Source organism: Corylus avellana, chromosome 9 (genome assembly GCF_965113065.1).
Source record: "Corylus avellana chromosome 9, dhCorAvel1.hap1.2, whole genome shotgun sequence".
Taxonomy (NCBI): Eukaryota; Viridiplantae; Streptophyta; class Magnoliopsida; order Fagales; family Betulaceae; genus Corylus; species Corylus avellana.
Window position 1 is genome coordinate 974634 of NC_142498.1, and position 24395 is coordinate 999028.

General features: G+C 36.3%; 1 protein-coding gene across 2 annotated transcripts; it reads left to right on the forward strand.

Annotated features, from left to right (window-relative positions):
* The first annotated feature begins 835 nt into the window (after positions 1-835).
* LOC132189695 (DNA mismatch repair protein MLH1) lies at positions 836-16582 on the forward strand. 2 transcript variants are annotated; one of them, XM_088510391.1, is made up of 16 exons: positions 836-1197; positions 1764-1936; positions 2148-2220; positions 2621-2755; positions 3253-3463; positions 4543-4691; positions 5461-5559; positions 7212-7284; positions 7423-7558; positions 10841-10935; positions 11037-11145; positions 12924-13089; positions 14489-14650; positions 15210-15384; positions 15785-15948; positions 16229-16582. In XM_088510391.1, exons 1-16 carry the CDS (start codon positions 928-930, stop codon positions 16271-16273), a joined length of 2235 nt encoding a protein of 744 aa, XP_088366517.1. In that variant the 5' UTR covers positions 836-927; the 3' UTR covers positions 16274-16582. The 2 variants fall into 2 exon arrangements, with proteins under 2 accessions (XP_088366517.1, XP_088366518.1); XM_088510392.1 differs by having other exon boundaries at positions 7215-7284.
* Positions 16583-24395: the final 7813 nt, after the last annotated feature.

Genomic DNA, 24395 nt, shown 5'->3' on the forward strand with positions numbered 1-24395 from the left:
CATTGAATTCCGCAATTCATCAGAGACTTTGCATCATTGATGATCTGTCCTTGTTGCCCCATGCAAACATCATCTTTTAGAAGAGGATTCACCACTTCAAAGCATCCCCCTCCAAAATGATATTACGCCTTCCAGAGTCCTGCCCAACTCGACAGCTTCTCTTGCCGCCAATGCTTCCGCCATTGCTGGATCAGAGATGTGAAGACGTGATCCACATCTCATTGCTATTACAGCCCCTCCATAATCTCTGGCTATGATTCCCATTCCTATCTTCACTATTTAATATGGTGTAATACATTATGTAATCAAATTTTCTAGAACGCTTTTATAATTGTGAATGTATTGATCATTACACAAATTAATAAGGTGTAATCTAACTAAATTTGACCGGAGCAAAAGTTTATAAGTGTAAAGTTACAAGAAATACCTAAATTTTACCTAAAGAATATATATATATATATATATATATATATATGGGAAAAATCCATTTACCTCCTGAAGCTTCAGAAATTTTTTAATTTGAATCCCAAAGTTTAAAAATTGGCAATGTACCTACCTAATGTTTCAAAAATTTTCAGTTTAAACCTTCCGTTATTAATTTCCGTCAAATTTGACGCAAATCTATGAAATTACATAATTACCATCAGTTTTTTTTTTTTTTTTTTTAAAAAACTTCCGTCCAATTTAACGAAAATTAGTAACGAAAGGTTTAAATTGAAAATTTTTAAAGCATTATAAGGGTATATTGTCAATTTTTAAACTTTAGAGTTTAAATTAAAAAATTCCTAAAGTTTCATGAGTTTTTCACTTTATATATATATATCTATATATATATATATATATTGCTTGGCGCGGGTTTTCCTTCTAAAAGAAAGGAGCTCAGCAAAACTCTCCATTGTGTTTCACTCTGTCTCTCGAGTCTGAACCATGGAAACCCATTGTGGCGATTGCGACGCTGAGCCTCTCGCGATGGAAAACGAAGAAGAGCCACGGCCAAAAGAGCCTCCCAGAATCCACCGCCTGGACGAGTCAGTGGTCAACCGCATCGCGGCCGGGGAGGTGATCCAACGGCCTGTATCCGCCGTCAAGGAACTGGTGGAGAACAGCATCGACGCCCATTCCACCTCCATAAGCGTCGTCGTCAAGGACGGCGGCCTTAAACTCATTCAAGTCTCTGACGACGGCCACGGCATCCGAGTCAGTTCTTCACTCAGTCTTCTCAATCTTCTTACTTCTTGTTTTTTTTTTTTTTGTTCGTTTGTGTCTCGGGATAATGAGGGAAGAAATCGATATATGCTCTGTTTGGCTGCTGAGATACTGGAAGAAAAGGAAATTAAAAGAATTTCTCTTTGTTTTATATATATAACTCAACTCGTGTTGTTAGTTTGCGGTGCTTTTAGTCGAGGCTTTCGATTTCTTTTCATCTTTAGTTCAATTTTCTCGGCAACCAAACAGAGCTTTTAGAGAAACCCCATTGTGCTTGAAATGCAGCTTTCTTTGTTCGTTTTCAAAGTTTATTTTTTTAAAAAAAATAAAAAATTGATTCCGTTTCGCCCTTAATTTCGTTTCTCGAGAACTGAACAGAAACAAAGTGACTTGTCTTTTTCTTCAATTTATTTTCATTTTCTTTCCTCGATTCTCTGCCCTTTTAAGCACTTTGCTTTTGTTTTAACTTAATTTTCTGGTGAACCAAATAGAAAGGGACTGTGTCTGTGCTTCACCTAATAATAATGTGGCCATTGTCTTTGCTGTTAACTGTGTAGTACGAGGACTTGCCAATCCTATGCGAAAGGCACACGACGTCAAAGCTGTCAACTTTTGAGGATTTACAATCGATAAAGTCAATGGGGTTCAGAGGAGAGGCTTTGGCAAGCATGACCTACGTTGGTCATGTTACGGCCACAACCATCACCAAAGGGCAGTTACATGGTTACAGGTGAGAATGTGTGCTACTTGTTTGATGTTAAAGGAAAAAGGAAAGGAAATAAGCGTTGTGAATCATATGTTTTATGTTAAATGAGAAATTTGGTGATGAGTAATGAGATAATTATGATTCAAAAATTAATCTTATCTTCTTTTCTACAATTATTAGCAACTGGATGGAGTGTGATTTATTTTTAATTTACTTTTTTGAGTTTATTGTTCAGAGTATCTTATAGAGACGGTGTCATGGAGCATGAACCGAAAGCATGTGCTGCCGTAAAAGGAACTCAGATAATGGTATGAAGCAGACATTTTGCTGGAGGTTGCCTTGTCCTCCTTTTTATTTTGAGTCCAAGTAATTTGAAGTTGAAAAGTTAATGTGAAAGAGAATAAAGTTAGAGAAAAAAATTTGTCATTCTATAAATTATTTGTGAAAACTTCGTCTTATACAGACTATTATTCAAGATTTTGGGTATTTACTGAACTATCATGATCATTTTAAGATGCTTATGTTATATTGACAATTATTGAATAACTTCAGATGAAATTGGACTTCATTCGCTACTAGTAAAGTCAGCACCGATTGAAATTTTCAGAATTACTTGTAGTTTTTCCGCTGTGCTTATGCACTGAACTAGCAATTTCATTGTTTTTTTTTTCCTTCCTAAAAATTTTAAATTGCTGCCTATATTATCAGGTTGAGAATCTATTCTATAACATGATTGCTCGGAGGAAGACGCTTCAAAATTCTGCTGATGATTATTCAAAGATTGTAGACTTGCTAAGCCGGTTTGCTGTTCATCACATACATGTGGGATTCTCCTGCCGAAAGGTTGGTTGCTAGACTAATGAGGCTTGTCTTTATGTAAGGTTATTAAAATCAAGGCCGTACCTAGGATTAGAGGCCTTTGGGATTGAATCAAGGATGACCAATCTCGCAAGCTATCAAATAAGTACTAATGGTGTAGGTTTTAATAAAGAATATTTGATTTAAGCATCTTCTTTGGGCTTTTGACCCATTTATTAGCCATAAGCCCAAAAGGAAAATGTTTCCAATTTTAGTTGTTTTATGGAACATAAAATTGCAGTTTGGATTGCGATTGTGATGGATCCCTCCATCTTGGTTGGGATCCTAATGGATCTCCATTGTAAACGACTTTAAATTGTAATTAGATCATTTTGGTTTCTAAAAGTCAAAGAATTGTCAGATCTTAAAATCTGAATCGAGATTTTATTACCATGTATGTATCAGTCTTTTAAGCTCTATTATTGCATGATAGGAAAATTTCTTTACAGCATACTAAAGCTTTTCAACCTTTATTTAATCAGCATGGAGCTTCCAGAGCAGATGTCCACACAGTTGCTGCATCATCAAGGCTTGATGCTATTCGATCAGTTTATGGGGTGTCAGTTGCTCGATCTCTTATAAAAATAGAAAATTCAGACAATAATCCATCTAGTTCAGTTTTCAAGATGGATGGTTTCATCTCAGATTCAAATTATGTTGCAAAGAAGATAACAATGGTACTTTTTATCAATGGTATGTATTATAATGTCATACTAATAATTGTAATGTACTTCTATGCTTCATTAGAATTTGCATTACAACTCTCTCAGCTATGCTTTAGTTCTCTAGCATTTGAAAGCAGTGTTTTAGAACAAACTCTTGTTTCTTTGCCTTTGATGGAGCCTCTGTTAACTATCAATATTGGTATGTGAGTCGCATTTAAATATAATATTGAGTGGGATTTATTATGATTTTATAGTTAATTGTTGTTATCTTCTGTTACTACTACACATTAAGTTGTTAGAAGCAACAAATGGTTGGTTAAGTCAAGTGGTAGGTTGATTGCTTTTCGCACCCCTACCTTCTTCCTTCCATCTTCTTTCTGCCCTTTTTTCTTGTACTAATAACAATTTTAGTAAAGATATTCCTTTTTTGTTTATTTTATTTTGAAGGATGTGACATATATGTGCTCTCCATATCATATTACTTCTTTTCATTTTATTTGTTACATTGTCAATGAGATATAGGTAAAGATGGGGGGGGGGGGGGGGGGGGGGGGGGGTTGTGTTGGGGGGGTTGTTTCAGCACTAACAAAAAATCTGGTGTCAGCCCTTTCCTTTATAGTTGAGATATGTTACATATACTCTCTCAGATGAGCTATATAGTTAGCTAATTTGTTTTTCACTTTTAGCTCTTTTAATGGTTGTGTTATTGCTTAATCAGTCTCCTAGCGGTAACAGTGGCATTTTTTTCCCTAGTATTCCTGCTTCTGTTTGCTCAATCTTTTAGCACTCTTATTTTCTTAATATAATTCCCTTTGGAACAGCAAAGAATAAGTATCTGCAAATGAAATATGCTTTTATGGATGGCAAAGTTTGAAAGATCTAGATATTGCTCTCTCTTTCTCTCTCTCTCTCTCTCTCTCTCTCTCATTTGCGTGAGAAAATTGACTGGGGACCATGTTATTTTGTATTTATTCAATCTTCTATTAAGAGTTCCAAAACTCTGTTCTTTTTAGTTTTTCAGTATACTTTAGTGTTGGTAGAGTATAGAAATTATATAAGAACTCTCACTTATTCTTTTATCTTTTTCCCTCTCCCCTCTTTATTCAGATAGATTGGTAGAATGCACTGCTTTGAAGAGAGCTATTGAAATTGTTTATGCTGCAACCTTGCCCAAAGCATCCAAACCCTTCGTATATATATCTGTTGTATTGCCACCTGAACATGTTGATGTCAATGTGCACCCAACAAAGAGAGAGGTACATGTTTCCAGGAGTTTTTATGTCTTTGTTATTTTAGTTTTTAGTTTTTTTTTCCCTGATAGATAAAAACCTAGAACTGAAAGAAGGTCATGACTTTTCCTAGGGGGGGAGAAGAAAGGAAATAAAATTATAAAAAAAAAAAAAAAACCCCACCAGCAATTTCTCTTAAGGGTGCAGGCTGGAAAGTTTTATGTTTTAAAACAGAGATGAAATACACCCATGTTGTAACGGTAGCACACTTAAGAAATCGCTTGTTTTTTTGTTTTGTTTTGTTTTTTTTTTTTTTTTTTTTTTCTTTTCTTTTCTTTTCTTTTCTGTTCTGTTATTTATATTTTTAGAATCATGTGGTTGGTCACTAATTCGAATCTTCCCTTCCCCCTTCCCCCTTCCCTTGGGGTCAAAAAACTTACTTATCAAAAAATAAGAATAAAACAGTAGGAGATGCAGTGGAAGCATAGCAGTATTTGGGATGCGCCATTCTGTATACTTCATACTTGGTTAGATTTCTGAGTCATTTTGTATACACGTAGACATTCTACTTGGTGTTGGTCCATCTGCCTCAATTTCACCATGTATGCCATGCATCGAAACAGGCAAGAGTGCCTTCTGATTTATGAAGTGAAAAAGCAGAACATCTTCAGTTGTGCTAGCTTTTTTTTTTTTTTTTTTTTTGTTGTTCCTTACAGAAAAAAATCAGTGGAGGATATTAGTCTTTGTCAACATTGTTAGAATTCTATATTGATGGATTCTATGTGTTGATATGCAGGTAAGCCTTTTAAATCAGGAAGTTATTATTGAGAAGATACAGTCAGTGGTTGAATCAAAATTGAGAAACTCCAATGAGGCACGGACATTTCAGGAACAGGTACTTCCCAGCAAACTTGGTCACCAAACTCCAAACTAGATGCCTTAAAGTATTTGATAAGAAAAATATCTGGTTCTTTGAACCATGCATATAGTGTAGATTGTCGCCTCCTACGCCCACCTCGAAAAGAGTTAAAATTGAAATTCAGTGAGCTTATTCTTTTTGTAAAATATAAAAATACTCAAACTTCTCTTGCTGAGGTTTGGTTGAAATTTTATCCCTAAATTGCTGCACGGTAAACATCTTTTTGAGGTATTTTGAGAGATATTTTTTGAAATCTGGCAATAGCAAGGGTTCCTTTTCTATGTCGGGCATGTCTTTGTTATTTCCTTTTTTTTTTTTTTTTTTTTTTTTTCTTTTTCGAGGGTAGGTTCTATTGATGTAATTTTCAATTAACCAGGTTTATATTTGCTCTTTATATTTTTAATTTAATGGTGAGGTAATTAAGCATAGTATGCTTGCTTGAATCAGCATTATATATGAATGTATCTGCACACATGCCCCGTAATTCTCCCTCAGTCGGGCTAGGGCAGAATAGCGTAGCAAATACAAGTATTAGTAGTATAGCACAAACAAGCGGTCCATTTCTTTAGATAAATCGTGCTCAATTTCTTATGTTTCAATTCCGCCAAGATCTCTTCTGTCGATTCAATTAGATTCTAGAATCATTTCGAAACATTTACAATAGTTGTCTTATAGTGATTAGATTGCATAATTTAGTTTGGCACTTCTCCCCTAACCATTTCACATTTTAAATCCTTAAAGGAACTTGATTAAATAGTTAAGAGAAATTAATCCTTTCACAAATGGAAAGAAGCTGTTCGTACTTCTTTGGATCGGTTAGAGCCACTTAAATAATAGTGTTAAAAAACTGTGCAAAACCACCTGAAACTCCAAAACTTCTAATGAAGAAAGATTATATCCCAAAACGTTGTCTAGAAAGTGAATAGGTCCTGTGCTTCTTGGACCTGGGACACCATTTTCATCAACAAAGGATGCTCCTATCACCTTAGTTAGACAGGTAACCCTAAAGTTTCATTTGATCATGAAAACATGTAGCTGTTACCAAAGCCAATTGTTGCCCATTTAAGTAACATACGGTTGATTGCATTTAACGTTTTGAGAATCAGGCTTGACAAAATCTCAGTTTCCATATGAACGATCCAAATTACGGAGCTGCCACTAGAATTTGAGAGTTCTAGTGTATGCGCTAAACCAATCTGTTTGTATGTTCCCTGGACTTTTCTGTGGAAGACACTTTGATCTAACCTGCATGTGTCCTTTGATTTTTCATTGATAAATTGCCATTGGTCCAAAAAGCCTAAGTTGATGGAGACAATGAATTTAATCATTTAGTCAAGATTCTAACAACCCCTTACACAACAAACCCCAAACTTTTAATGAGCATGGTGTATTATTTTGAACTTTAAATGGGGGAGTGGAGACCGGTTTGAACTTAAGATCACCTGGTCTAATATCATGATAAATTGTCACGTTTCCCAAAATTCTAAGCTAATAGGAAATGATGAATTTAATCACTTGATTATTATTCCAAAATCATTTAGTATGACTAAGCACGTGGTGCTTTCAATTTCACCATATTTGTAGCTTGATAACTTGTATTCTTTGGCATCTTTTGTCTCATGGTGTAGCAGAAAGTAGAACCATCTCCATATGATACAATGGCTCTGGATAAGGATTCTACTTTCCGCCCCTCACAATCTGGTATGGTGAAGTGTTCCCCTTTTGATTGTGTTGCTTGTCCTTAGTTGCCTTCATATTCCTTGTATATTATATTACTCATAGTTGCTCACATTTTGGGAGTTCCCTCATTTTTGAAGTGCCTCATAATGTAATGGATAGGATCAAAATCACAAAAAGTTCCGGTGCATAAAATGGTTAGAACAGATTCATCCGATCCTGCTGGAAGGTTACATGCCTACTTGCAAGCTAAGCCTTGCGGATCACTTGAAAAGAATCCTAGTTTGGATGCTGTGAGGTAGGATCCATTTTTGGTTTATAAGCTTTTGCTTTACATTAAGGGAAAAATCAATTTTAGTCCCTAGGTACGCTCTCTTGTGTGCATCTATTGATATATATAGAGGTTACATATGTAGTTTGATTTACAACTCAACTTAAGAGCACTATACTAGTTTGTTTACAATAGAACTCTAGATAACTATACATCTAAGAACTCTATATCTTAAGACTCTTATCAAAGTCTCCTAAAGAAGTAGAATTGTGTTTGACATGTGTTGTTGTGAATAACACGTGATGTGCTTCAACAATCCGTTTGTCTGATTTCTATCCTACTTATTTACTTTTTCGTCTACCATGTCTCCCCCCTTTGACACGATAATGCACAAGCTGTCATTGCCATGTCACTTTACTGTCACATAAGCCAAAAAAACCGGCACATCACATTGTTAAAAAACTCATAGCTAGCTCGTAAAAAATAAGAAGCTGTAGGTGCCATGTCACAAAAAAAGAGGTGTTTAACACAACACCCATGACTTATCCCAATGGAAGAAGCTTCATCTCCTTTCAAGTTTGAAGTAAGATCCTTTTATAATGCACTATCCCTTCATGTTGGCTCCCTATTTTATTGGAGGAGTGTTTGGTGAGGTAAAGTTCCTTTGAGAGTGGCATTCTTTGTTTGGACATCGGCTTTAGGAAGGATCTTAACTTTGAATAATTTGAGGAAGAGGAGCTTTTTAGTGGTAGATTGGTATTGTATGTGCAAGAGGAGTGGAAAGTCCATAGATTATCTTCTTCTTTATTGTGAGGTGGCAAGAGAATTATGGGTTTCAATGTTTTGGCTTTTTGGTGTAGAGTGAGTTATGCCTAGGAAGGTAATAGAGTAACAGGTTAACTGGAGAGGTCATGTGGGAAGCTGTAACATTTTAGAAGCTCAGAGGATGACCCCCCTTTGTGCTTAATGCGGTGCATTTGGAGAGAGCGTAATGCGAGGCACTTTGAAGATTCCGAGATAGGCATTTAGTAGGATGATTACTACTGCCATTGAAAGCGGTCTTATCTCGGGTTTCTCAGTGGGAGCCAGTTTATCTGAGAGGGTTAACATATCTCATCTTCTTTTTGCAGATGATACATTGGTTTTTTGTGGGGCGAATATTGATCAAATCCGTTCCATTAAAGCCAGTCTTGTCTGTTTTGAGGCTGTTTCAGGTTTAAACGTGAACATGGCTAAATCAGCATTGGTCTCGGTAGGTGATGTGGCCAATATGGGAGAATTGACTGGTGTTTTGGGTTGTGAAACAGAGTCTTTGCCTTTGAAATATCTGGGGCTCCCCTTGGGCGCATGCTTTAAGGCCAAAACCATTTGGGATGATATTTTGGAAAAGATTGATCGTAGGTTGGGAAGTTGGAAAAGATTGTATCTTTCTAAGGGAGGTAGAGTTACTCTTATAAAGAGCACTCTTTCTAATCTTCCTACTTATTTTTTGTCCCTATTCCCTGTTCTTGTTTTGGTGGTTAGGCGTATAGGGAAGCTCCAACTAGATTTTCTTTGGGGAGGTTTAAACGATGAGTTCAAGTTTCATTTGGTTAACTGTGACAAGGTTTGCTCTCCTATCTCCGAAGGAGGACTAGGGATCAGAAAGTTGAGACTGTTCAATCAGGCTTTGCTAAGGAAGTGGCTGTGACGTTATGCACACGAGAGAGAGGCTTGGTGGAGAATAGTTGTGGAAGACAAGTATGGTTCTGAGTGGGGTGGTTGGCATTCTGCTGACACTTTTGGGCCTCATGGGGTGGGTCTTTGGAGGCATATTATTAGGGGGTGGCGGTTATTTTCTAGCCATATTAGATTCGATCCAGGTGATGGATCTAAAATCAGATTTTGGGATGATGTTTGGTGTGGAGAAGCGTGTCTTAAGGAAGTTTTCCCAGGCCTATACAACATAGCTTGTGCTAAAGACGCATCTATCGCTGACAATATGGACTTCACGGGTGGTGCTCTTCAATGGAATGTTAGCTCTTTTCGGTTGATTCATGGTTGGGAATTGGAAGTGTTAGCCTCATTCTACACTCTGTTGTATTCCCATAGAATGAAGAGGGAAGGCGAGGATAAAATTTGGTGGATTCCGTCTAGTAAGGGGAATTTCGATGTTAGGTCTTACTATAATGTCTTGGCTAGCACAGAGGCTAGTTCGTTCCCTTGGAAGAGCATTTGGCGCACTAAGGCACCCTCGAGAGTGGCTTTCTTTACCTAGACAGCGGTGCTAGGGAAGATCCTCACGATTGATAATCTTCGAAAAAGGAATCTTATTGTGATCAATAGATGTTGCTTGTGCAAATCTGATGGGGAGACGATCGATCATCTTCTTCTCCACTGTGAGATCGCTTGCTCTTTATGGTATGCTATTTTTAGCCGGTTTGGGTTGTCATGGGTTATGACTAGTAAGGTGGTGGATTTGTATGTTTGTTGGTGGTCGGGTGGGTGATCTCGGAGCGCTGTTGTGTGGAAGATGGTTCCCCTATGCTTAATATGGTGTTTATGGTTAGAAATGAATGCAAGATGCTTTGAGGACTCGGAAAGATCTTTGGAGGAACTTACGGCTTTCTTCTTCTACACGCTTTTCACTTGGACTGCAGCTTGGCTTGCCCTTTATCGATTAACTATCTTGATTTTCTTGTTCTTTTCTCTTCTGCTTTTTAGGCGTTTTCTCTTGTATACTCTTTGTGTACTTGGGTTGCGCCCCTCTGCGCTTTTAATATAAACATTATTTATCAAAAAAAAAAAAAAGATTCCGAGATTTCAATGGCAAAACTAAAATCCGTTATGTTCAAGTCCCTTTATGCATGGATGACGGTGTATATTAGTCCTCAATTTCTTAGTTTTACAAAAAATTTAGACTAATGTTTTCCCCCCCCCCCCCCCCCCCCTCTATTATAGGAGATCTCTCTTGTATACTCACTATGTACCTGGATTGCGCCCCTCTGTGCTATTTAATGAGATTGGTTTACTTATAAAAAAGTATAATAATAATGTAGTACTATTTAATCAGACAAATAATGATTTTTTTAAATAAGTAATCGACAACTATCATTAAAAGTGTAAAGGTGCCCCTAAGTATAATAATGTACATGTGTTGCGCCCCCATGAGGGAGATCCATGTATTTTCAATAAAATTCATGGGAGGTTGGAGTGTCTTACCTTATTTATTTTTCTCTTGACATTTTATTTAAAATAATGTTAATATGCTGTAAGTGCATGGTTGGTAACTTACATTCTCATTGAGGAGAATAAAAATTCCAATTGTAGGTCCTCTGTTAGACAAAGAAGGAACCCGAAGGAGACTGCAGATATTACAAGTGTTCAGGAGCTTATTGAAGAAATCGATTGCAATTATCATTCTGGTGAGATTTTTACACTTTTTTTTTTGACTGTTAGACAGTTGAGCTTTTCTTTGAGTCAGGTAGATCTAGCTGCTGGTTCATACTGAGATATGTTTTTACAGGTCTGCTGGATGTTGTAAGACACTGCACATATATTGGAATGGCAGATGACGTCTTTGCATTGCTTCAGCATGACACTCATCTCTATCTTGCAAATGTGGTGAACTTGAGGTAATAACTCTTGTATTTTTCTTGAAATTCCACATAATCTAAAGGTTAACCATCCAGAAAACCATATATACATATGAATCATGATAGATTTCTTACCGAGATCCAGCATTGTAATTTTTTAAATTAATTTTTCAATTATGAAGGTTTAATTTTCATTTAACAAAGCTTCCAAGTTTGAATACAACTCCAGTTGATGAGCTACAAGATAGTGGGCTTTTAAAAGTGCCTTATCTTTTTCTTTTTCCCCCTCCTTTCTCCAGTTTTATTCCTTTTTTTCCTAATCTCTCCTCTTTGCCAACCCCCAACCAAAAAAAAAAAAAAAAGGAATACTTTGTAAACCAGCTTTTAGTGGTAGCACATCAAAAAACTATGGCTTGCAGGTGCTGCGACTGTGGTTAGGGTTATGGTTTGCTGTAATTAGCTTTAAGATTGGTGGGAGGACTTTTGTTCTTTTTCGCCCTAATAGGGGGTTTCTCCTATATACCTCTCGTCTACTTAGGTTGCGTCCCTCTACGTACTATACTGAGATTGAATTACTTATATCTATATTAAGTATATATTAAAAAATAAAAAATAAAGATTGATGGGAGATTTGTCAAAAATCATGTTAGTCCTATTTTAATGGTGAGCATGTGGGTATTTGCCGGAAAATCTGACAGAAAAAAGAACTATGAGCAAAAGAAACAAAAATAAAAGAAAGTGAGAGATCTTAGCAATCTCAATTCCAAATAAAGACGTGAAAGATGCCAATTCATTCTTTTTTTTGATAAGTAATAAAAAGTTTTATTAAAAAGCGTAAAGGCGCCCGGGAGTACACTAGGAGTATACAACAGGATCACGTAACTAGAAGGGGAAAATCGAGCAAGAAACTCATCATAACTAATCGACACCAGAAAGACATGCGCAATAGTCCAAAGATACAAAGTATGAAAGCAAGAAGCTAAGATATCTTCCAATGTCTCCTCCGAATCCTCAAAGCACCTATTATTTCTTTCCTTCCATAAACACCAAAAGAAGTAAGTAGGCACCATCTTCCAAACTGTGGCACTCCCCCTCCTCCCCGAAGACCACCAACAGGCGAGAAAATTCGAAACCCGTCTCGGCATCACCCAAGACAACCCAAACCGACCAAAAAAGGCACTCCACAAAGCATAAGCAGCCTCACAATGCAGGAGAAGATGATCCACCGTCTCCTCATTCCTCTTATATAAATAACATCTGTTCGTCACAATCACTTGTCGCTGCCAATTCTTATTTCATGTTCAATGAAAAATAGGTCTTAGAAAACCTAATTATAAGAAATCCTAATTCTGAGCTGTTAATTAGAAGAAACCAAAATGACAAAACTACCCACGTCAGTACATGGCTACCACATCTTAATATTTTTACTATTTTAAATATAGTCATTAAAAAATGTAAGACTCCTGTAGGAGCTAAGTGAAGGACCTATTAAACTAAACTACCACGAACATACTTTTGGGACCAAAAATCTTTTTGATTTACATGGGCCCAGAGCTTTAGTTTCAATGTTTGTTTATAATACACTTTATTCATCATGATACTCTTCTTCAAAAAGCTATTTTCTGAAAAAAGTGACTCTGGAGAATCAACTTTTGCATTTATTTTATTGTTTATTATTATTACTATTTCTTTTCAATATGGTTCATTGGTCTTGGATTTAGTAGGTGCTAGATATATGATTCTCATGCCTCCCTGAATTTTTGACCTGTTATATGACTTACTTGATTGTCTGTTTTTCTGTTCGAATGAACTCACAGCAAAGAGCTCATGTACCAGCAAGTTCTGCGCCGGTTTTCCCATTTTAATGCTATACAATTAAGTGAGCCGGCTCCACTGTCTGAGTTGCTTATGTTGGCATTGAAAGAAGAAAATTTAGATCCAGAAGGCCATGAGAATAATGACCTAATAGAAAAAATTGTAGAAGTAAGTTAGGCTCTTCCTTTGGATTGAACTCATATATCTCATGTTCATTATATGTTTCTCTTTTTAAATTACAGTGTAGATACTTGCTTTTAACGGAATTCCTTTTCCTTCTTTTGTAGATTTTTTTGGATTTTAAACTTGCGTAGTAATTTTTAGGTGAACATTTTGTGTACTGCCTTGTACACGAGGATTTTTCTTTTCTAACTGAATTTTCTTATTACTTTCCTGTTTTTTTTTTTTTTTTAATGTATATGAAGGTGTTGCATCAGTCGGCATAAGAATTTTCTTTTTCTTTCTGATTTCTGCTGTTATTTTAAGCTGTTTTTGGTAACACGAGACAGCTGAAAGGGGTCAATGCATGTTCATATTCCAAGTGTTCATCTACAAACGCACATTATACTGCAGCATTAAATCTTAGTATTCACAACTTTGGGTATACATATATCAGGTCTACAGTGTCTATTGAGTATTACTTAATCATAGAGTAAGAATATATGGAGGTTGTAAGCTCTCTTCCAGATTGAGTAAACATAAGCAAAAGGAAGGAGTAACCCTTTCAGTTTACAGAATACTCTTCTCCTTGTACTTCAATAATCGACCTTAAATGATTTAATTTGATTTCTTGACATCTCGAGTTTCTTTTGAAATACTTTGAGACATTATAATAGAGTTTGAGTGATGCAAGAGACGAAGCATGAAATATTGATCCACCAAATTTTATTTAGGTTCTAGGTTATTACTTATTAGTATTTAATTGTATATTTTATTTATTTATTTATTTATTAAGAGTAAAGAGTGTTTATCAAATAAAAAAATATTATTTATTTATTAAGAGTAAAGAGTGTTTTTGTAGTTCAATAAATGAGTGTTGCCCTAGATTATGTTAGGCAAGTCAATAAATGGCGTTGTATTAGGGTTTAGTCGTGAGTCTATTTAAGCATGCTTAACTCCGATTGAGGCAGACTGATGGAATAAAAAAAACTGAATAATTGGTTCTTCTCTCCCCGGTTTCTTCTCTCTTCCTGTTCTCTTAGTTTTTTCTTCTTCCCCCTTTCCCTTCCCTTGCCTTCTCTCTTCCTAGCTTCTTCTTTCTCTCTCCACTTTTAGCTTCTTTTCCCTACTTTAACCATGTGAGTTTTGTGTTTATTACTAGTCCTAGTGCTATCTAACCCTTTGATATTTTTGTTTTCCCAAATAAATAATGAGGTTTACAATATTCCTATATCAGTTAGTTTCTTTGTTTGTAGTTTCAACTCTGATGATTCTCATTATCCATGATGAATGTGAGTAGAACATTTTTAGCATAGATTTGTAAAGGATTTCTAGAAGCACATTTCTCGTTTCAAAACCCACATTTGATTAATTTTTTAGCGAACATTGTTTTTTGATGCTTCTCCAGATGAATACCGAGTTGCTCAAGCAAAAGATGGAAATGTTAGAGGAGTATTTCTGCATTCATATTGACAAACATGGGAATTTGTCTAGACTTCCAGTGGTACTTGACCAATACACTCCGGACATTGATCGCCTCCCGGAATTCGTCCTTTGTTTGGGCAATGATGTAGGTTCCAAAGTTTGTAATAACTTGTTCTTCTATGCTTATTTCTTTCCCTTCTGTACAATCTTGATCTTTTGGATGATGATTATTGATCTGAAAGACATTGTCAGTTTCTGCTCTGAAAAGAATGTTCCCTCAGTACCCACATACTTGGAAACATGTATCTACACACATGTAGACTCATACAGATGCGTACAGCCACATCTATGCTACTTTTATACTTTATCAATATTTAAAATATTTTTCCTTGTGTTCTATACTGGTGATCATTTGGGGCTGGAATGCATCTTGGTGAGATAGATTATAATATGTGGCTATGGACAAATGGGGGTCTACTTCCACTGTATCCAAGTCTGCTGTCAAGTATGAGAGATCACATATCTTACGCCTTTATTAGATCATGAGGGCTGAAATTCACATAATCACTTGTGTCTCTTCAGTCAATTGTGAAGACACTGATGGGTGAACCATGAGGAGTCTGGATATCAGTGCTGGCATTCCTTTTTCCTTGGATGAGATATGTTCCTTATTTCTTGTGAACTGTGATTTATTATTGTCTTAGGTTGACTGGGAGGATGAAAAAAATTGCTTCCAATCAGTTTCAGCTGCTCTTGGAAACTTCTATGCTATGCATCCTCCTATGTTACCCAATCCATCACGTGATGGTTTGCAGTTCTACAAAAAGAGAAAACCTCTCAGGAATCTTGAAGATGAAGAAACAGCCTCTGATGACATAGGTATGGCTGTTCGCTGCTGAGCTTTCATGGTATCTCATATTCCATTACGTCACATATTGGCTTTTCTTGTTCCTTGAAAACCATTGACCAGAATTGCCTAGGAACCATGATGTCATGATTGAGTTGCATGCCTGAAAATCAAGCTTTTTATCAATGGTATACATATCAGAAACATGGATGAAAAAAAATATCGGACATCTAGCAACTAAATGAAATGTTGCCCTCGATATAATTTGGTTCATTTTTTCAGTTTAAGTGTCCACACACACATTAGTCCAATCAAAATTGAAACACTTTGTGTGCAACCTTCCCCCCTCCTTTTTCAACTTATCATTGTTATTAGTCCTTTCTTTTCTTCTCCTTTGGCCTCCAACCTTAGACTGCTTTGTGGCATTTCCAGGGGATGACGACCTAATGGAGAATGAGATCGAGCACGAACTACTTTCGGAGGCGGAGACTGCATGGGCCCAGCGTGAATGGTCAATCCAGCACGTCTTGTTTCCATCCATCAGACTCTTTTTCAAGCCACCTATTTCTATGGCTTCAAATGGAACCTTTGTCCGGGTAATTTTTATTCCATTAAGGAGCATCTTATTGACTACTGTAGTTTCTCAATATATAAGAAGAAAAAACAAAAAAAACTTGGAATAACTAAAAGGAAGAAGCATCTTGAGCTATGACCTGGGCTGGAAGTTATCAAGGTGCATGAGTGCTGGGTTGGAAGCCTCATCCTTTGTCAGCTTCCCTCTCAGTTGACAAACATTAAGAAGATCTTTTTTTTTTTGTTCAAGAATGTTGGGATGGTCTGGGTGGGAAATGACGTATATCCCCTTGCCTTCTACAGGTAGCTTCATTAGAGAAGCTTTACAAGATCTTTGAAAGATGCTAACAAGAATAGTTTTGGTAAGATCAAAGTTGGAGAAGCATGGGCTGTTTCATGAGGCTACTGCTCTCAGTGGTAGTCTAATTCAGTCTATACTTTTAGCTTGCCTTGTAAATGCTTTTTGATAGCCAGTGGTCCACTGTGTATTGGGTTTGGAGAAGCATGGGCTATTTCGTGAGGCTACTGCTCTCAGTGATAGTCTAATTCAGTCTATACTTTTAGCTTGCCTTGTAAATGCTTTTTGATAGCCAGTGGTCCACTGTGTATTGGGTTTCTTTGTAAGCTTTGTATATCTTTTAGTAACTACAATTGTGGACTTACTAACCGTTGTGAAATACTAGGATACAATCCAAACGCAACCCTGGTGAGGAACACATACATCTCCCATCTATGGAACACCTTTCAAGTTTGATTGTTTCCCTTTTACCCTTTCCCTCGTTCGAATAGGAAAAAAAAAAAAGAATGATTGATGGATATAAGTTGTATTCCTAGCATCTTATATTTGATAATTTTCTTATAAACTGACATGTCAGTTAATAATTGGCAAAATTATTAAGAGTGTATAATTGACAAATCAGTGACTAACTAATCATTTTATCAATTATGGATTGTCACGTTAGTTTGTAAGAAATTTTATAATAAAAGTATAGTATTCCTAGTAGCACTCCACTTGGACATTTTTTTTTTTTATTTTTTATTTTTAAAGAATTGTCGGGGGTATTATTGTTTTTACTATAAATTTTTTACAAATTAACGTAGCAATTCATATGACATTTATCACATTAACCACTAAAATGTCGACTGTCACATGACACTTATTATATTTACAAACTAATACAACAATCACTACTTTGTATCAAATTGAAATCAATTGGTCTGACTTCTGAGACTATCTAGCCTATGGTAAACATTAGGACTAGGATCTGGTGCATTATTTTTGCTCTATTGCATCTCTCACCCAATCATCATGGGGTGTTGAGGCATCTTGCCACCGACATGGCTGGCCGCATTGCTGTGGCCGGGTTACCTCGCCACTGCAATGGGTGGAGTACCTTGCCACCACCGTGGCCGGTACTACTTGTAATTGAAAATTTTAACAAAAACATTGCTTTGTTATATTCTGTTTGCTTCTATGGTCCTAAAGTGGGGGTGGCGGCCGAAGATATGTTGTTTCATACATGCATATAGGTCATTTTTAGACAATTTTATTTCTCAATGCAATTCTAAACATGCTCTTAGGTAATTGATGTAAAGTACTTTCTAATATAAGCAAACTTGTCTAATTCAAACCAATGGAGAATGCATTGTAATTTTCCGAAATTGGGAAAGATTAATGAAGTTTTTCTTACAAAAAAAAATTAATATAAATTTGAGATGAAACTGTAAAATGTTTGAAACTAGTAGGAGTGGCAGAGGGGTGTTAAGTGAGCAAGCCGCTCGCTCGCTCACTCGGGATCGGCTCGTATAAGCTCAACTCGTGCTCGATTGTATTATTAAATGAAATGCTTTGTGAACACAAATCTTGGCTCGAATATTAAATGTAGGGCTGTCAAAAATTACCGGGGAACTGGAATCGGAAAACGGGAAAATCGGGAACCCTGGTTCCGGTCCCAGTTTTTAGCACCCGATAAAAACCGGGATACCGGAATCGGGTGGATATATATAATAATATGTTTTTAATATTATATATATATCCGCCTCTTTCTCTCTTGCTCTCTCTCTGAACTCGCTCTTTCTCTCTCTCTCTCTCTCGCATCTCGCTCGTCTCATGGATTTCTTGGTTGGTATTTTGACTGTCATGGCCGAATGGGTTTGTGAAGGAGAAGAAATTTTTTTGGGTTTTCTACAACTAATGGGTATGTAAATGTTGTTTAATTGAGATTGCGTTGGATTTCTTGGTCGGTATTTTGACTGCCATGGCCGAATGGGTTTGTGAAGCATTGAAGGACAGGAAAATTCTTGGTCTAAAATAAGATTAATTTTTTTTTTTTTTTACCCGGTCTAGATAACCGGGTACAAATCGGGGTACCCCCTTTCCGGTTCCCGGTTTTGGCCAAAAACTGGGAAACCGGACGGGTTGACTCGTGAGCAAGCTCGTATATATATATATATATATATATATATATATATATATATATATATATATATATAACTAAGTAACACATAACTAATTATAAATCTCATAATTATTAAAATCTTAAAATTGCATTTATGTTTAAGCGGAAAAATAAAATTTTCAGATCCTTTGTGATCACAGAAAGAGCAATCATTTAAAAGACCCAGATTCAATTAGAGTAGACCCAAATGAAAGGAAGAAGAATCAAGCAGCAACTATTGAGTAAGATTGCGAAAGGCAGAAATTATTGAAGAATCAAACATACCCAAATACTTTGGATCACTGCCTGTCTGGTGAGCGAGAGTGAGAGTGGGAAATGAGAGTTGAGGTGGAAGATGCGCTGTGACTGGTGAGGAAGATTAAGAGAGAGACGTTGAAACATGTTGTGCACGGAATTAAAATACATGATTCCAAAAGAAGCAGAAAAGAGCATAATAGAAAATAAATCAATCACACACGACACCAAGATTTAAGTTATTCGGCTTAACAAGTCTACATCCACTGGCGGAGATGATCCGGAGGAAATTTATTAACAAAAGATGAAGTACAAAGACAACGGGGAGAAAATCACTCAAAACCCAAAGCTTCAACACACCCAAATTTTACTCTCACACAAAAGAGAGAAAAAATTGACAAAGAAAACTCTCTTCTTCTCTAAGTGCCACAAGGCACAACAAAGTGAGAAAATCCTAATGAGATATGTGGTTTCTAATTTTTCTCCCCAGTTACTATGTTGCAAAGCCTCTCTTTTATAGTTAGCAAAGTTGGTTTACTTCTCCTAAAAGGAGAAGTATTGCAAATCCAAAACCAACTCAAAGAAGAAAAAAAGAAAGAGTCGGCTACAACTTCAAAAGGCCAAAACAAACAAGACAAAACTTGATGGGCCACACGTGAAGGAATTGAGATATTCAAGGCACCAAACAACAAACTCCACCTTCACTTGAATTCCATCAAGTCCCCAATGCAAATATCCTCATGACGTCTCCTTCAACACCCACACGGGCAATCACAAGCTATAAACAATAATCAAGTCCAAGAAACTCTTGAACTTGGGAACTGGAACTGACTTAGTCAACATATCCACTGGATTTTCCTCAGAGGCAATTTTCTTCAATATGATATCTCCTCGTGTCACAACCATATCACATGCATAATATGAATCGACATACCCAATGACATTGGAACTGATACCATTGTCTTTGTTAAAGACTAAACCAACATCTGTAGCACCCCATATATAACGAAATATCAAATTCACTGCCGGCCAGTAAACCTTGCTAGGATTAACAACATTGACTGCATGTGAAACATCTGGACAAATGCACTACATAGCATATATGATGCTCCCAAATGCACTAAAATAATATAGATGCGACATGAAATGCTCCTCCCTTGATGATGGCACCTTGCCATGCAAAATCTTCGCCAAACCTTGTTGTCGCATTAAAGAACGCGTCTTGATACGCCAAAGACTGAACCTATTCCGACCATCAAACTTTTCTACTGCAAATTTTGCAGAAGCCATCCCACAAAATAAAGAACCCGGGCTTTGATACCATTTGTTGTACATGGAATTAAATAACAGAATCCTAAAGAAGCAGAAAAGTATAGAATAAAAAAATAGATCAATTACACACGACACCAAGATTTAAGTGGTTCGGCTTAACAAGCCTACATCTACTAGCGGAGACGATCCGGAGAAAAAAAAGATGGAGTACAAAGATAACGGGGAGAAAATCATTCAAAACCCAAAGCTCCAATATACCAAAATCTCACTCTCACACAAAAAAGAGAAAAAATTGACAAAGAAAACTCTCTTATTCTCTAAGTGCCACAAGACACAAAAAAGTGAGAAAACCCTAATGAGATATGTGGCTAGGGCTGAAATAGCAGTTGCGGTTAGTAAATTTTACTAACCACTTCCGCTAACCGGATAGGGATTAACCGCCCGGTTAGCGGTTAACTGCATCCGGCTAACCGCTTTTTTTGGGCTTTTTTTATTGAGTTTTTTTTTTTTTGGGCCGGTTTTGGGCCAATTTTGGACCGATTTTGAGAATTATTTTGGTCTCACTTTAAACTTTTTTTTTTTTTTTTGGTCTTTTCAGGGCCATTTTAGCATCAAATTAGCCCAAAGGAGCCCAATAGTATTTAATAATAATAAAAAAATCTAAAATACTCCACAAATTTACATTAGTTTACTATGAATGCATTTCAACATACAAATAAATTTCCAAAAACCTTGTAAATAATCTACTAGCAATCTTAATTTTATCCCATGAACACTCAAACATATATCCCTTAGCCATAATAATTAACTGCTATTTTCTTCAGTCCCTTATAGGTCTCTGCTGATCCAATGCTCACTGATCTGCCAACAAAGCCCCTATCAAAATAAAGCTAAATGCAGTCAATCACCAAAACATAATATTAAGTCCTAATCCAGGCAACAACATGTAAACAACAAAGAAACAGAACAAGAAAAAGAAATCCAACAAAGAAACACCTGTTGTGCATTTGTGTTGCAGGGACTAAGAAAATGGATCCATTGATTTTTTATCTCTACGTGAGTCCAACATCTAAAACCAAATCTATCAGAGAAAGTAAAATCCAAATAAAAAGAAATTGACCTAATGAATACAAATCTAACAGATTAATCACCACAGAGTTCATATGAAACTTGGGAAATTTCACCCCTAAAACCAAATCTAAAACCAAATCTATCAGAGAAACTAAAATCCAAATAAAAAGAAATCGATCTAATGTGTTGTGCATCTGTGTTGCAGGGACTAAGAAAACGGATCCATCGATTTTTTATCTCTATGTGATTCCAACATCTAAAACCAAATCTATCAGAGAAATTAAAATCAAAATAAAAAGAAATCGACCTAATGAACACAAATCTAACAGATTAATCACCACACAGTTCATATGAAACTTGGGAAATTTCACCCCTAAAACCAAATCTATCAGATTAATCTATCAAAGAAATTAAAATCCAAATAAAAAGAAATCGACCTAATGAACACAAATCTAACAGATTAATCACCACACAGTTCAAAATCAAGTTACTAAACTTAACTTGCTTGGCGACGAGAGACGGCGAGATGAGAGAGCGACGAGAGACGGCAAGTTGAGAGAGCGACGAGAGACAGCGAGTTGAGAGAACAACGAGAGATAGTGTGACTGAGAGTGAGGCGTGAGAGTGAGAGGCTGAGCTGCTAGAAAGAGAGGTTTAGGGTTAGAAAATCCATCAGATTAATCTATCAAAGAAACTAAAATCCAAATAAAAAGAAATCGACCTAATGAACACAAATCTAACAGATTAATCACCACACAGTTCAAAATCAAGTTACTAAACTTAACTTGCTTGGCGACGAGAGACGGCGAGATGAGAGAGCGACGAGAGACGGCAAGTTGAGAGAGCGACGAGAGACAGCGAGTTGAGAGAACAACGAGAGATAGTGTGACTGAGAGTGAGGCGTGAGAGTGAGAGGCTGAGCTGCTAGAAAGAGAGGTTTAGGGTTAGAAAATCCATCAGATTAATCTATCAGAGAAACTAAAATCCAAATAAAAAGAAATCGACCTAATGAACACAAATCTAACAGATTAATCACCACACAGTTCAAAATCAAGTTACTAAACTTAACTTCCTTGGCGACGAGAGACGGCGAGATGAGAGAGCGACGAGAGACGGCAAGTTGAGAGAGCGATGAGAGACAGCGAGTTGAGAGAACAACGAGAGACGGTGTGACTGAGAGTGAGGCGTGAGAGTGAGAGGCTGAGCTGCTAGAAAGAGGTTTAGGGTCAGAAAATCTTGACTAAGAGATGAATATATAGAAGTGCAAAACAACGTCGTTTTGCACTTCTAATATTATATATAATAAAAACTAAAAAGATAAAACCTAAACAAAAAAACCATAGTTGGGGAGGGTCGAACCCGGGTAAGACGCGTGAAAGATGGGAACGACTTCCGCTATACTGCAACAACTTATTTGTTGTATATTATATAAAATATATTTATAATAAAAATATATATTTAAAAAAAGCAGTTAGCGGTTAACGGTTTCCAAAAACCCACTAACCGCTAACCGCAACCGCCTAGGCGGTTAGTGGTTTTTACTAACCGCTTTTAAAAGTGGTTAGCGGGGTAGCGGTTAACGGTTATAGCGGTTAGCGGTTAACGGTTAAGCGGTTTTAAATTTCACCCCTATATGTGGCTTATAATTTTTCTCTCCAATTACTATGTTGCAAAGCCTCTCTTTTATAGTTAGCAAAGTTGGTTTACTTCTCCTAAAAGGAGAAGTATTGCAAATCCAAAACCAACTCAAAGAAGGAAAAAAGAAAGAGTCGGCTACAACTTCAAAAGGCCAAAACAAATAAGACAAAACTTGATGGGCCCCACGAAGGGCTTGAGATATTCAAAGCACCAAACAACAATTTTATTTATTTATTTAGTTTTTTTTAGGGGGCGTTGTCCCTATGCAGTCTGAATACAACCTGTTAACTTGTCATACATTATTAAGAAAACACTAATCTCTAAGTTTGTTTATCTATAAAAGGATGCATATTCTCTCTTTGAAATCAAGTGCTTTGCTATATTGACTCAGGCTTCATACTCGGCTATCTAGGTTAAGCAAATGCTAATATGCAAATTAGCTTCTTGAGCCGTTTAAAAATACTTAAAGTTTAAATTTATAAATAAATAAATATAAGAACCATTTCGCAAGCTGGCTTGGCTTAGCTTATTATGAGTTCGAGTAAAATTTAAAAGAGCAAAATCCGAACAAGAAAAGCTCACTTAACCCCAGTTTGTTTACACCCCTTCCACCAAAACATAGTTATAATATCAGACCTTATCTTCATTCTTCGAAGAAATGTCGTCCACAGTAGGCAATGGGCATGGACCGCACGACATTTTGAAGTAAGCAATGACGTTTTTATTCATTGTCTTTCCTGTAGAAATTTATAATAGTGCAAAAAATATAGATCCCACCATTTTCTTGGATTGGATCTTTTCCAACAACCAGTTTCTTCTCACCAGAATCTTAAATCCAACATTTTACTTCCACTTTTTCTAAAGATTTATAAGCTTTTATATATATATATATATATGCTAAAGATATTTTTTATGAATTTTGTAAAGGTGATATTGATATTGTAAACATTTTAGTACCCCACGGAACAAGCATCACAAAAAATAAGAAAATCCAGAAAAAAAAAACAAAACAAAACAAAATGGAATCTCAAAACTTCATCACATTGACACAAGACTGCCAACTACTTTATAAAGAGGTGAGCCAGGATGGCGACACGTCCTGGTTCAGTCTCCACCTGCAAGTCATGGAGATATTTGAAAATGTTAAGATTAATTCTCTCCCCTGCTGGCCACGGCCGATACTACTTCTGTGAGTATCTTCTTGTTTTGCAGGTTCCAAAAGGGAATCTCAAAACAACATCACATTGACACAAGATTGCCAACTACTTTATAAAGAGGTGGGCCAGGATGGCGACACGTCCTGGTTCAGTCTCCACTTGGCACCTGCAAGTGATGGAGATATTTGAAAATGTTAAGATTAATTCTCTCCCCTGCTGGCCACGGCCGATACTACTTCTGTGATTATCTTCTTGTTTTGCAGGTGCCTCTTAGTCTTAGCTCAGTCTTGTTATGAATATGTATACATTAATTTTGAAATAAAAATGAAAAATTAATCATCAATTCTATCATTAAAAAAAAAAGGAAAAAATGCAAAATCAGTCCTTGTGATTTACTTGATTTGTAATTAACTCATTGTAATATCAAGATGAACTCAAAAGTTCCTAAGGTATGTCAAAAAAATAATTTAGTTCTTACGGTCAAATTCTGTTTACTGACTTAATAGATTATGATAACATGAAACGTTAGAACCAATAAAATGTTGATACTTGTCATATTTAAGTCAGTGTCACATTAACAAAATTTGTTAAATTAGTGGACGGAATTTGATTATAAGGACTAAATAATTTTTTTGGCAT